General features: G+C 40.3%; 1 protein-coding gene across 1 annotated transcript in view; it reads right to left on the bottom strand.

The window, feature by feature from the left end:
• Positions 1 to 15458, bottom strand: part of SAV1 (salvador family WW domain containing protein 1) — a 35240-nt gene extending 19782 nt beyond the window's left edge. The window contains exons 1-3 of the mRNA XM_074956546.1: positions 15356 to 15458; positions 10744 to 11184; positions 839 to 1109 (exon numbers count right to left, since the gene is read on the bottom strand). Of these exons, the coding sequence (XP_074812647.1) occupies positions 839 to 1109; positions 10744 to 11184; positions 15356 to 15449 (806 nt within the window). The 5' untranslated portion in view covers positions 15450 to 15458. The remainder of the gene's footprint in view (positions 1 to 838; positions 1110 to 10743; positions 11185 to 15355) is intronic.
• Positions 15459 to 15672: the final 214 nt, after the last annotated feature.

Here is a 15672-nt window from a genome sequence, read left to right as displayed (position 1 = left end):
CATCCCAGCTGTGGATGTACTCCGGAGACTTGATTTGAACCTGCAGCTTATTCCATCCTTGCTACAAGCCTGAACCAAGAACTTTGCCATTACTGTATGTAACTGATTCCATTTAACCAATTCTAGCTTTCATCTATATCTTTTTCCTTTTATGAATAAACCTTTAGATTTTAGATTCTAAAGGATTGGCAACAGTGCGATTTGTGGGTAAGATCCGATTTGTATACTGACCTGGGTCTGGGGCTTGGTCTTTTGGGATTGGGAAGACCTTTTTTTCCCTTTTACTGGGGCATTGGTTTTCATAACCATTTGCCCCCATAACGAGTGGCACTGGTGGTGATACTGGGAAACTGGAGAGTCTAAGGGAATTGCTTGTCTGACTTACGGTTAGCCAGTCCTCTCTGTTTGGCTGGTTTGGTTTGCTTTGGTGTGCAAAGGAACCCCAGCCTTGGGCTGCAACTGCCCTGCTTTAAGCAATTTGTCCTGAATTGGTACGGTCAGTTGGGTCCCACCAAAGCCAGCATCGTTACACCTCCTGAAGTATTCTGTCGCTCTTAATGAATATTCATAGTAAAGTACAATGATGCATTGTTCTTTATTAGTTGGTAGCAATATTCTGTGCTCTGAACTTACATTAAAATTAACACAGCTCAGGAAACAGAAGCCTTAAGGTTATCGCCCTTTACAATTAGAGCAATTTGGACAGAAACCAGTAAAGTTCCATGTATAAAAATAATATATAACAGATCAGTGATGTGCTAAGACAGAAAAGTTAGATTTTTTATGCTAAATTCGATCAGAATATAGTTTACAACAAAATCTAACATTGATAGCCTACCTGGGAGCACAGGGATGTTTGTACTGAGCTCTTTTATTGATGTGATCTACATAATACACTCCAAATTCTGCTGACTCAACTCTTTCCCATCCAGGAGGCAGCCCCTCACGCTCAAGTGGATGGCTCCAATGAGTTGTATTAGTGTTATGATCAATGTAGTATTTCCTTCCTCTAATAGTCCAGTCCACTGACCAGCCAGGAAGAAGAGGTAAATCTTCAGAACTGTGATTTGTTAAATTTCCTAGTGATGTAGCAGGAACCCTGCCAATACCTGAAAAAAACATGAGTTCAGCCAAGTTGACAACAATGCTTGAAATTGGTTTACTGACTTAAAAAAAAAAAGTTGTAATTACTTTCCTTGGGAAAGCAATAAAAGATTATTCATTCAGAAGATGACAAACCTCAAGAATAAGGCTGCAGTAGATTTACAACTTCTATATTCACACATTTTTTCTCTCTACTTATTTCAAATTAGAACCGGTCAAATGAATCACTAATTATTAGGCAATCAGAACATTATATGTATGGTCTGACCAACAAGTAGAGCAATAATCCTTTTGTAAGTCAGATCTCAGTTCCTGAAAAAAAAGCACGGGCTCTGGGTGGGAGTTTAGGTGTGGGAGGGCATGCGGAGTGCCGGATCTGGGGGCCACTCACCTCGTCTGGCTCCCCGCAAGCGGTGACCTGTCCCAGGCTCCAGCTGCTCCTAGGTAGAGGCACAGCAGGCAGCTCTGCGCGCTGCTCCCCCTCCCCAACCCCCGTGCCAGCTGCACAGCTCCCCTTGACTGGGAACCATGGCCAATGGGAGCTGCGGGGGTGGCTCCTGCACCCTAGCCTGCTGCCCTGAGCCCCCACCCAAACTCCCTCCCAGAGCCCGCGTTCCACACCCCCTCCTATGCCCCAACCCCACACCCTCTACCGCATGCAAACTCCACCCCTCTTACTTAACCAGCATTTTTTACTTACCAGCACCCTCTTCCCCCAACATGCTGGACAAAACAACTTTCACTGTATTTTCAAATGCCATAATAAAATACATTTTACTTGATTCCAGCATTCCCAACTAGCTGGTAAATGTCCTATTAATGCTATGTTTTCTCACTGAACCATATAGAGGAGCTTAGATTCTTTTTTTCTCTCTCAGAAGTTAAACAATTGATTCTACCACAGTATCAACGTCTCCACAGATGTTGGAATAAATACTTCCTCAGCTTTGGCTCTTCAGAAATAAAAATGTGTGCAAGTGTACGAGAGAGAGATGGTACTAGCTGTATCATCCAAAGAATACCCCGAAAAGAAATCTATCTATGCTAGCTCATCCAAAAAGCAGTATTGAAGCCAGACGAAACTTCACCATTACTCTTTCTCTGCCTAACCATCTGTTATAAACAGATATCACACATGCATCTTCTCCTTTGTACGGATCCTTCCACTTCTGCTATCAGGGGAAATTGTGAACATGCTTTCCTTCTGACAGTTCACCCACAGATCAACACTGGCACATGAATGACATTCTTTTTGATCTTTTGCTTACCAGTTTAGATCTAGTACAGCACAAGTGCTGGAGTAACATCTCACCTGCACTTCAGTCTGTGATAGTAGCTATTAGCAATAAGGTAACTGGAAATTATTCCAAGTGAAGAAACAGGAAATGAGGGACTAAAGTCCTCTTTTCCCCCGTCAGCCCCGCTGAGCACTGGTTTTGAAAACATTTGTATTTGTCAACAAAAATTTTTCTAACCCTAGCAGGTTATGAAATATTTGACCTTGGAGTATATCCCTGTATTAAAATATTTTTGCTATTTCCGTAAGTTAGCGTGTGTACCAATGCTGTGGTTCCCTCCTGCAGGTCCTGATCCTGAAAAGGAATCTGCAACCTTGACCTTATTTCCCTGTGGAGTCCCACTGAAGGCAGGGAGGAGAAAGGAGTTCCAGTTTCTATTTCCAAGAGGAAATACAATTTTCCAATTAAGCTACTTGAAAAGATACCGGACTTCAGATAAACAAGTCCAATATTTTCTCCCACTAACTGGGCTGTTATGATCGTGACTCTTCTTGGATGTGTAAACAAGAACTACTTATGGTGTCAGCACTAACATGGGATTCAAATACTCTCAGACGTCACTAGAAGAAAGAACCTCAACATAGGAATAAACGTTAACTTTCCTTTCGGTTTAAACATTTCAAACTAGCACATGCTCAAGTGTTTTGTTGTGTTTTTTACTCCCACTTCAATTACAGCAAAATTTAGCAGTCAATATATCACGGAATCATAGAATATCAGGGTTGGAAGGGACCTCAGGAGGTCATCTAGTCCAATCCCCTGCTCAAAGCAGGACCAATCCCCAGTTTTTGCCCCAGATCCCTAAACGGCCCCCTCAAGGATTGAACTCACAACCCTGGGTTTAGCAGGCCAATGCTCAAACCACTGAGCTATCCCTCCCCCAAGCGCTGTGGACAAAGGTTATTGCTTAATGAAGTTTCAAAGCTGGGACTACAAGGTTTCAGATAGAGCTAAAACCCATTCTATGTATGATCAGTGAGGGCTTGTTTATGTGGGAAGTTATTTAAACCCTGACATTTATCCCAGTAGAACAGCCTACGTGGACACGCAAAGGCCTAGTTTATTCTTAAAAATTAGATCGACCAAGCAATGTTGCTAAGGCTGGGAAAAACGTTGTGCCCTGTGCACCACAGTTAGGTTGACTTAACCCCTGCAGCGTAGATGCCACCTCTTGAGAGATGGATTAACTAACTGACGGAAAAACCCCTTTAGCTGATGTAGGAAGAGTCTACAGTGCGGCGCTACAGTGCTGCAGCTGTAGCAGCTGACGTATAGACAAGGCCTTATTTAAGTACATTTGGTGCCACAAAAAACCAGACAAGAGCTAAGAGGGGAAAGGGAAAATTGTAATCAGAATGATTTTCAGGTCTGTTTCCCTGTGAATCACCAAGACTAGAAAGTAATTGCTACCCTTCATTGGAAAGGCAAGACTTCTAGCTTTCCTCGTTTCTATAGCGTTAAGTTATAGCCACGGACCTTATCACAGTCACTACTCCCTCAGACAACCCAATACCATTTTGGCACCTTTTCTGGACTTAATATAGCAAGTACCAAACCAGTGTAATTTTTTGATCCTTGGATAAACTTTTTTTTTAAATATATAACTGAAGCGACCAATAGTTATGAAACCAAAGGCTAGATTTACAGGTAACAAAGGGGCTAGGAGAACACAGAAAGCTGTAAAAGGCCACTTATAGTTTCATGTATACCTTTTCCTTAAATCATAAAAACACCATCAGTATTTTGAGGTTGCTGAAAGTTATAAGACTTCAGATTCTATTTGTGAAGTACAGCTTCTCATGCCTTTTGAATCGTTGTGGCATTCAACTATAATTAGTTTAATTTAGACATTTGTTTGTACAATTAGAGTTATTGAGTATCAAAATAAACCAAACACACTGCTTTTGCTTATAACATTCTTATGAAGGAAGTACTCAGCAGATGCTTCCTTGAAATGAGAATATACAACAAGAATATTCCCTACTGTAGCTTAGAACAGGAGAGGAAAAAACAACTTTGTTTTTTTAGACTCCTGTAAGTATCAACGGTAAGAGTGGGCACCTCTTCCAAGGCTAGATTACCATTTAATCTTTTTCACAATTGCTGGTCAAAGAAGGGAGGGGCATTTAAAGTATTAACAAGGAAAATACTGTGTTATAACATAGGATATTTTACTAGACCGCAAAACAACTTGAAACACAGTAAGCAGAAAGTTACACTGTGTAATACCGCCTGACAGAAATATGCCTGGTACTTTACAGTCATGTAAGGTTACAAGAACCCTGTCTTGAGGAGCTGTGTCAGAATATTTATTATTTCTACTTCTATAACACCTGAGGGCCCAAAATGCATATTAGCGCCCACTGTAAGGCACTATACAAAAACACCACAGAGTCCACGGCTCAGAGCATTCAGAACTAGATTCAGATAATATAAAACACGTATTCTGACAAGGAGTTGAGGAACAAGTTAATTTTAAGTCAGAGTTCTTTCAGCAGAAGTGCGGGGGCAGATATTCAAAGCAAGATGGAACTTTGGCGTGCCTATTAGTGGGTGGCGTGGTCCCAGTTTAACTCTTCCACTGCAACTTTTCTTTTAAAACCTGCCCTGTACTATCCTGGCTAAAACTTCTCTTTTCTCCTGGTACTTTCTTGGGTTAGATCTCTGTCATTGTATTAGTTGCTAGACAAGGTTTGCATTTCCTGCTCAGAGACAGAACAGCTTCTGCAAAACGATTTCTGTTAGCACTGTCTCAGTCCTTTCCAAGTTATAACTCTTTTTTACTCTCTGCTTAAAGGTGGGTTCTCTCATATGAAAATGGCTTTCTTAATGAGAGTTACCAAATCTCAGGAGTGGGCACAACTGTATTCTCATTTACTGGACTGAAATCCCTGCCCAGACTGCATCACTTAAACCCTATAGTCTGGAACCGGTCTTTTCTCATTTGCCATTTCTGTTTCTCTCTGACTCCGATGTTTTCTTTTTGCTTTAACTACTGGTCAAAGGAATCTCAATGCTGTCCTGTTATTTTTGGCTTGGCTTTTCCTCTGTGGCGTCACATGCTGCTTTCAGTTCAATCCTCTGAACTAACTGGCAACTAGCTTCTAAGTTTTTACACAGTGCTGCAAAGCAGAGGAATCCTGTTGAATCTAGCCTGCTCTCTTTAGGGATGCAACTGTACATTATCTCACTAGTCTGCTAAAAGAAAATGTAAATGGATATAGACCATTTTTATTATCCATACTTTACAATACTTAAGGTATTTCCAGGTTTTAATCCAGGCTCTACATTAAGTCTCTTTTTGAAAACCTTCAGCAGCACAACGTTTCAACACTAGGATCCAAGCATCAGTTTTTAGCATTGTTTTTTACCATGCATCATGGACTCCAGAGACAATGCAAAGGAGCTCCTTTGCATTACAATATCAATTCTTACAGAAACAGACCTGTAATGCAATGATGCCTTTCAATTCAAAATAAAGTCTTTGTGCATACACCACAGAGAGAACAAAACAGATGTATTGCACAAAATGATTTTGTAGTCCAGTCCAAGGGATCTTTCTGTGGGAATACCCTGCTTGGAAAGAAACGGTCACTGGAATCTATCCTGAGTGGAGGTCTCAGTTCTGCCATAGATCACCTCTTTGGCCAATCAAGTGGCCTGAGGGAATTGTGTTGGAAGAGAGCAGAAGACCTCAGAGTGGCTAGAAAGAAGTGTGTGGGGTTGGGGGGGGTAGAGGGCAGGGGAGAGGAAGGAACTGAGAAGGGAACCTCAGTGCGCTACCATTGATCTGACGCAGAACCGGAAAGGTGAAGCAGTTTTAGATCCCATATTTCAGCCTGATAATGAGTATGTTTAATCCTTGAACTAGTAGGCATTGAGTAGTTCTTTTCAAGCCCTGGTCATTGTCACGTTGATTGAGACAGTTTTGATTAAGTAGAGAGGTTGGAAGGGGGATAAAGAAACGGACTGAGGTGAGGACATGATGTCTGCAAGTAAAAAGCATGCTTCAGAATTCTGGAGACAAAGGGAAGACAAGAGATAGGACGACAAACCATACCGGATGAAGAAAAAGTTTTTAAAAGATTGGGGGAATGAGCCAGAGGAAAGGAAGAAGTTGAAGAAAGGGGAGGGGGGAATCAGAGGGAGCCAAGGATGACAAAGGAAGGGTGAATGGGGTCAAGGGAATAGGTTAAAGGATTAAAGAAAGGTGATAACTCAGTCAAATAAGAATGAAGGAAGGTAGAACTGGGGTGAATTGGGGTGGAAGACAGATGAAGTTTCAGTAAAAAAATCTTGTCAAATATTTTTTTTGAAAAGATTACTAGGGCTGTCAAGCGATTAAAAAAGTAATTGCAATTAATCACACAATTAAAAAACTAATCGTGATTAATTGCATGATTAATCGCAGTTAAACAGAATACCATTTATTTAAATATCTTTGGATGCTTTCTACATTTTCAAATATATTGATTTCAATTACAACACAATACAAAGTGTACAGTGCTCACTTTATATTTATTTTTGATTACAAGTATTTGCACTGTAAAAAACAAAAGAAACAGTATTTTTCAATTCACCTAATACAAGTATTGTAGTGAAATCTCTATCATGAAAGTTGAACTTACAAATTTACAAAAAAAACTGCATTCAAAAATAAAACAATGTAAAATTTTACAGCCTGCAACTCTACTCAGTCCTACTTCTTGTTCAGCCAATTGCTCAGACAAAGAGGTTTGTTTACATTTGCAGGAGATAATGCTGCTGATTTCTTGTTTACAATGTTACCTGAAAGTGAGAACAGGTGTTCGCATGGCACTGTTGTAGCTGGCATCACAAGATATTTATGTGCCAGACGTGCTAAAGATTCATATGTTCCTTCATGCTTCAACCACCCTTCCAGGGGACGTGTCCATGCTGATGACTGGTTCTGCTCCCTAACAATCCAAAGCCATGCAGACTGATATGTGTTCCTTTTCACCATCTGAGTCAGATGCCACCAGCAGAAGGTTGATTTTCTTTGTTGGTGGTTCGGGTTCTGTAGTTTCCGCATCGGAGTGTTGTGCTTTTAAGACTTCTGGAAGCATGCTCCACACCCCGTCCCTCTCAGATTTTGGAAGGCACTTCAGATTCTTAAGTCTTGGGTCGAGTGTTGTAGCGATCTTTAGAAATCTCACATTGGTACCTTCTTTGCGTTTTGTCAAATCTGCAGTGAAAGCGTTCTTAAAATGAACAACATATGCTGAGTCATCATCCGAGACTGCTATAGCTTGAAATATATGGCAGAATGCGGGTAAAACAGAGGAGGGGACATGCAATTCTCCCTCAAGGAGGTCAGTCACAAATTTAATAAGGGCATTTTTTTTTTTTAAAGTGTTAGCAGCATGGAAGCATGTCCTCTGGAATGGTGGCATGAAGCATGAAAGGGCATACGAATGTTTTAGCATATCTGGCACATAAATAAGGTGCAATGCTGGCTACAAAAGTGCCATGCGAATGCCTGTTCCCACTTTCAGGTGACACTGTAAATAAGAAACAGGCAGCATTATCTCCTGTAAATGTAAACAAACTTGGTTGCCTTAGCGTTTGGCTGAATAGAAAGTAGGACTGAGCGGACTTGTAGGCTCTGAAGTTTTACATTGTTTTGTTTTTGAGTGCAGTTATGTAACCAAAAAAAACCAAACAAACCACATTTGTAAATTGCACTTTCACGATAAAGAGCTTGCACTACAGCACTTGTATGAGGTAAACTGAAAAATACTATTTCTTTTATCATTTTTACAGTGCAAATATTTATAATAAAAAACAATACACTGATTTCAAACAACACAGAATACAATATATATGAAAATGTAGAAAAACATCCAAAAATTTAATAAACTTCAATTGGTGTTCTATTGTTCAACAGTGCAATTAAAACTGCGATTAATTGTGACTAATTTTTTTAGTTCATCGCGTAAGTTAACTGCGATTAATCGACAGCCCTAATAACTACATCCTAGGCTGAGAAAGACGCAAAGGAAGAGGAAGCTGGGAAGGAACTGAAAATAAGGAATTGGGTTCACATTCTCATTGGCAATGAAACAGATCAACTAGTTTAAAATTGCATGCTGGGGGTGGGGGGGTTGGGGAGGGGGGAAGGCAGTGCTTTTGTGCGAACGAACAATGTCCTTTTTTTGCCTCTCCCCTCACACTAAGCAGCAGCATATTTAATCCCTGATTCTACTACTGCCACAGGAGACCTGTAGAATTGACAAGTATCTAGTCACTTTTACTAATGCTCACTCAAGCTAGTAGCAGTAAAGATATGGGAATGATTGACAGTAGAGAACCAAATTTAGAAGCTCCCTTCCGTTTTCCGGCAACCAGAGAGGTGAAAGGGGCAGAGAGAGGAAAGTCCTCTGTCAGCAGTTGTTTGTGTGGGTCTCAAATGTGACTGTAAAAATCACAAAAAGTTGGCAGGGTGACCCAGAGACAGTACCAACAACTATCTTTAACTTGGTTTGGAAATTAACTAGATTTCAACTGACAGTGTCCCTTTTAATCACATCCAAAAAACCCACCAAACCCCCCCCCCCCCCCCCAAAAAAAAACAGATTTCCATTTCCAGTGTATCAAAGACTGTTGCTGTTCCACTGAGCATCAATAATGTTTTCCAAAACTGTTCTGACCAGCCTATACTAGCACTTAAATCATTTTCAATATTGCTTTGGGGAAACTGTTTCAGCAAGGGTTCACTGTTTCCTACGATAGGGTTTTTAAAAACTGATGGTTGTAATTTAATAGGAACATGAGACTTATATGGATGACACTTGTTCGAACAGATGTATTATTTAGTATTTAGCAAAGAAAATCAAAATGAAACTGCATAAAAGTCCTCACAGTATTACTATTATTACTCTTTGGAGCTCAGTTTCCCCCCTAACTATTCACTGAGTAAGAAGTTTTCTGTAACAAAAGCATTTCTCTGTCAAGTTAAAAATTCCATAGATGAGGTCAGTAACCTTAAAGTCTTGACATTCTTGGTAGTAGAGTTGTTTTCTTAGAGACAGCAGATTTACTATTTTGCTTACAGCTTACTCGTAAAGAGGAACTGAATGTATTTCACAGTGAAAACACTTATGTACATGTTTAAAGTTTAAAATAGTTGCTTTAAAATACTTTGTATAAGATGTTTTATATTTATCAAATGTTAGAACATAAGTACACAAGTTCTCTCTTTTTAAGGTCACTTTTCTATGACTAATAGAGTGGCTCCACAGACGCTGTACAAGTTTCACAGATTCTTAGTAGTTTTCCATTGTAAGTAGAAGATTCACAACAAAACACCACACAAAAATTATTCAGGAGTGCCATAGCACACAGAGCAGAGAAATCTAGAATTACTGTGCTGTAATGCCACCAAGGTTTTGATTATACTAAGCACTCCCATCTTCTTTATTGTGGTATTTGACTTCAGATTGTTTATAAACAAAACTACAACCCACAATTTATGGCCATCAGTTATTCTATACATATTTAATGGATGCAGCAAAAGCCTACTGCAAGTTGGCAGAAGCAAGCCAACTAATGGCTACAATGTTACCACAGGGATGTATTTTAAGAGTGCAGATATGATTCATGTAAATTGTCATAGCATTTTAACAAAGGGGATTAAAATGTGCAAGTGAGCCAAAATTAATTATGTGACAGTTTTACCTCCTCAGTATTTTGAGTGAGCTGGTCATAATTTAAGGGGAAGAGTCCTTCATAATCCATGTTTGGAATATCACTCACTTGGCTTCCATTTTGCACTCAATTAAAATACAGTATTTATTTTAACTCTTGAAATGTATAAGGAAAAATAGGTCACTTATAGTTGATAGTACATATTATATACTTAAAATTATTTTAAAAATTCAGAAGTGTATCACTTTATTTAAAGAAATAAAGGCTATGTGGCTTCTGGAGAATGGTATAATCTGTTTAATAGATGTATTTGTAAAAAAAATACAATATTAAACTTAAGCCTGCACAAATATAAGATATCTCCAATTCTGTCAAGAGTTAAATAAGTTTAATATTAAAAAGCCATCCTACAAAGTACCTTTAATTTTTTTTTTTTTTTTTTTTTTTTTTTTAAAACATGCACATTTCCCTTCCCTCTCCACAGAATATATGCAACGTATTTCCTGGTTGCCATAAATATAAGCAAGCAAACTTTGTATCAGAAATGTAATTAAAATAGGAGAACTAGAGTATATAGAGCAATACTAATAAAAAAACCATGACCAGGAGCATCATTAAGAAATATTTCCATAGCAAAAGTGTTTCTTATGCATTCTTTAAAATAACCACTTGCCTGCAGTATGCCTCCCTTGACTATGTGACATCCTTTGGAAGAGATCATTGTTATGTCCATAATATCTATAGTCCTCATGTACACGATCACTTAGCTGATGCCTCCTTTGACCATCATAAAAATCATAGTAATAGCGGGCACCAGCATCTCCATTTTCTGTCACAGAGTTAGCTTCCGTTAAAAAGGACTGGGAGGAAGAGCCATATTCCCGTGGGATATCAGTCGAATTTCTTGCAAGATAGGAAGGCGCAGATAGTCTGTTGCTTTCTCGCCTCATTATTTCATGAGGTGGCCTCTGAACTGGAGTTCTAAGGAAACTCTGGTTTCTAGAAACTATCCCCTCCCCTCCTGCAGAGTAGGCAGAAGAACTCGAGTCAGGAACGCAGATATCAGTTCGTCTTGGAATGGTCGGACCATGACGGATAAATGAAGGCATCAGATCTGTAAGAGTAAAACATTGTAATTTAAATACAAACTTTGCTACAACAAATGTCCAAATTAAGTGCAAAATAGGTACACTAACTGGTTAGTTTTGTAGATTTTTAGATTGTAATTAGATTGTAGAAATCAGGAAATTCAAAGCTAAGGTTTTCACAGTAACATTAACTCAGCCATTTTAAACAAATATACAGTCAGAGTTCCAGGCCAGAAGGGACCATCAGACAAACTAGCCTGACCTCGGATATATCACAGGCCACCAATACATTGCAGCCACATCATGCACACTAAATCCAACATACGGAATTATACCAAAGTATTAGAGACCATAGGAGACTAAACTGTTGTGTGCCACCAAGAGAGAACATGAGGGACCAGAGGGTACCAATGCCCAAGGCCTTAGCAATACCAGGGAAATTGATTAAATGAGATCCTGGCAAATGATCTGTGCCCCACACTGCAGAGGAAGGTGAAAAACCTCAAGGTCACTGCCAACCTGACTTGAGACAAAATTCTTTCCACACTCCACATATGGTGCTCCATTAGACCCCTGGAGCACGTGAGTAAGAACCAGCCAGCCCAACACCTGAGGGAGGTCTCAGTACCACCTCCGAGCACCGGCTCACCTTGCTTTTCATTTCTCTATCTCAAATACCATGAAAGAATCTCAAAGCATCTAGTATTAAGCCTCAAAACATCCATCTAAGGAACTTATCCCCATTTTACAGATTGAGAAATTGAAGCAAAGATAAATTAATTAGCTTGTAAGCTCTTTAGAAGAGAAGCTTTTACTCTGTACAGTGACTAGCACAACAGTGTCTCTAGATACAAATGCAACATACACAAATTATTTGTATTTCACTAGCTTCTAAAGACCCCAACTGAGACTGAAGCACAATATACACATATAGTAAAAGGCAGTTCTTGCCCAGAAGAATGATGAATTTGATCAGGGATTGGTCCTGCTTTGAGCAGGGGGTTGGACTAGATGACCTCCTGAGGTCCCTTCCAACCCTGATATTCTATGATTCTAACTTGCCATCAAAATACAGAGTTCATGTGTCTTGTCCAAAGTCACACAGAAAATCAGTGGCAGAGCAGAACTCAAATTTTTCAACTCCCAATCTAATGCCCTATCATGAGGTCTGCATTTGTGTACTTACAGTGACTGAGCACGTAAGTGACTTTCCCACAGTCTCACAGGAAATCTGTAGTACACACCCAGGAATAGAACCTATACTTTACTGTATCTATATAACATGGTCTAGCTAGCGGTGCCGTAATTCGGAATGCTTCATTTCTCAACCTTAATGTTACATTAATGTATCATAGCATTTAATAGCTCAGCTTTAAGGAAACTGCCACACTACATGAACATTAATTGCTATACTGGTTCAGAATCTAAACCATTTTGCCTCCACCAAGTTAAACATCAACCCAGAGTGGTAGGCCTCACTCAGAAGGAAAAATATGCCAATGTATTCAATAACTTTCTAAAGTCTGTCTTTTAAATTACACCTCAGTGGATGCAATGACTAAATTATTTGCCATAAGAAGTGCTATGACACTAGAGCACACAATGGATTGTTATTTCACAACAAAACACTGAAAACATTGCTAATGTATAGACAACTTTAAATTTTTACAAGTTTAAAAACATTATGCCTTTTATTTTGAAATCTAGTTTGTCTCCTCTCTCACTGGGAAATACAGTAATACCATGCTATTACTTTATATCTTCAGCCATTTTTGAGCTGTGCATGCAAAACTGGTTATCAGATTATTGTTACAGAAAGAATAGAATTTTTAAAACCCTTTTTACTAAGATGGCTAAAATGATTTAGTTCACACACAAATTCAGTATCATACTGTAAATTAACAGTTTTAAAATTTTAAAACTAAAACATTCCAAAACTCAAAGAACACAACCTAAAGAGTTCAAAGTTCATTTTCCAAAAGTATGTCTTCAGCTCTTGCAGTTGCAAAGGTAACTGTTCAAAAAATACGATGCACTGCTGTCACACTCAGGCTTTGTATTCACTGCTAAAAAAAGATGTATTTTTACCATAGGTTAAACTAACTATATTAGCTAGCTTGCTGTAAAATCCTATTAGAGATAAGTCATGAGATCACAGACAGGTGGGGAGTACAATGCTGACCTTGCCTAGGTACCTCCTCGTAAAAAACTACAGATACCTTAAAAAGAACAGGAGTACTTGTGGCACATTAGAGATTAACAAATTTATTTGAGCATAAGTTTTCGTGGGCTACAGCCCACTTCATCAGATGCATAGAATGGAACATATAGAAAGATATACATACACACACACACACACAGAGAACACGCCTTGTCTCCACTAGGATTTAACACTGAGATAACTATCACACAGTTATTTTACCATAACCCCTCCCCTGTTTGGCAATGAAGATATAGCCTTAGCTTGCAAAAAAAGGACACTAACTTTAGGAGAGTTGTGAACTGCTCCAATTCATATGAACAAGTTATTAAAGGAACAATGTGAACTTAAATAAAAATCGCACTTCTATGTGAAGAAGATACTGTCTTCTACAAATAACTATTAAGATTACTGGAACTGAGATTAGAGAAGTTTGTTTACAAAGTGCATTGGACAACACTTGTGTATGGACAGTTACCCCTTTTCACATAGGTCTTGGACAGTTACCCCTTTTCACATAGGTCTTCCATACAGCAACAAGGAAAAGAACTCCGTTTTTCTTATTTTATTTTATTTTTTTTAAATGGAGGGGAGAATATATTAAAATCAGAAAAAGCTGGCTAGCAGGGTTGACAATTTCCTGGGAAAAACTAGTTTAGGAGGACCAGGTGTTAGTAAAAACTGGCTTAAACAGGGAAAAATGATTGCACCAGTGTCCAAGTTCTGCAAGCACAGAACGAGTCTTTTCAAATGCTGGATATATCCACTGAAAACTGAGGAACAGTTGGTCTATCCACTACATCAAAGTTGGTCTTCTACAGAATTCTGTATGGCCAAATGGAACTAGACTCGTAGTGTGAAACTCTGCATGCTTCTGATTGCTTAATGCTTCAAGCTCACAACTCTGCATTACTGTAATTTTCACATATTCAAACGTTTTTGACTTTTGTTTATAAAATATTGAAAAATTGACCATGAGTCACGACACCCAACTTTCCTGAGAAAATACTAAACCAAAACCGTACATTCTGATGCTCAGTATTATAGCTACACGTATTAGTATTACATCCACTGCAGTTTTACTTTTTGTTTGTACAACCCTAAATTAATCTCTGAATCTGCTGCCTTATGTAACCACAATTTTAATAGGTAACTAAAACGAAGTGTAATGTGGTGTGCATTAACAAACCAATTTTTCAAACTGAAAATACCTTAAACTGGGACTAACATTTTTCCCCGGGGTGGTAAAAAACATGATTTTAACTGGTAAAAACCATCTCTGGTAAATATCATGCCATCCCAGGGGGCTGGAGGATTTATGGGCAGGTGTAGTACCTCAAAAGTTTTCACAGACTTAGTTTTTATTTGATATATTCAGATTGTGGTAGGGCCCAAAAGACCCTGTATTGGGATTGATGTCCACTACACTCAGTAATGTATAAACAAAACATAGGAGAAAAAACAGTCCCTGCCCTGAAGCGTTTACTTAAAATAAAAGCAAACACTAACAAGCCTGGAAAGAAGGAAACAATTAAAGTATGTACAACTTATGTACGCTGGCATATACTACTTGCCGTTCACATGCATCTGAGCTAGCCTCTCGGGTCCTACATATCAAGTTGACAAGGATCCCCTTCAATTACAGTCAAACAACAACAAAAAAAGAACAGGAGGACTTGTGGCACCTTAGAGACTAACCAATTTATTTGAGCATCAGCTTGCGTGAGCTGCAGCTCACAGACTAACACGGCTGCTACTCTGAAAGCAGCCAAAAAACAGAGTTTTTACCTTCGCATCAGATGGGCAGGGTGTCACTATAGGCCCCTGCCCACCTCCTGGGGCGGGTGGGTGTTGGGGGCCTCCCCCCCCCCCCCATCAGGACTCCAGGCCCGGGGCACGCTCCCCGCTGCCCCCTGGGGGGCCGCTTCTTCCCCCCCCCATCTCGGTCACCCCTCCCCCCGAGGCTCCTGCCGGCGCGCGCCGCCCCGGACACTCACTGCGGAGCAGCGGGCTGGTCTCCTTCTTCACGTACTTGCCCTGCACCTCGCCCGGCTTGGAGAGCTCCGTGCGCGTCTTCTTCCGGGACAGCATCCCCCCGCCCGGGGGGCTCGGGCCCGGGCCCGCGGCCGCCTCACTCCGCACGGGCCCCGGCGCCGCGCCGCGCGGCTCCCGGCTGCATCACGCGCACCCGCTCGGGGCCGGAGGGACGGGGCCGGGCCGCCGCGGAGCCATGTGCGGGGCCGCCCGCTCCGCGCCTGTGGCCCGCCCCCTCGGCGCACGGCCCTGTGGGACGCCGGCAGCGCCCGCCCCCGGG

This window comes from Natator depressus, chromosome 6, assembly GCF_965152275.1.
Source record: "Natator depressus isolate rNatDep1 chromosome 6, rNatDep2.hap1, whole genome shotgun sequence".
Classification (NCBI taxonomy): Eukaryota; Metazoa; Chordata; order Testudines; family Cheloniidae; genus Natator; species Natator depressus.
Note: the sequence above shows the minus strand (reverse complement) of the source record. Positions and strands in the feature narration are given on the sequence as shown.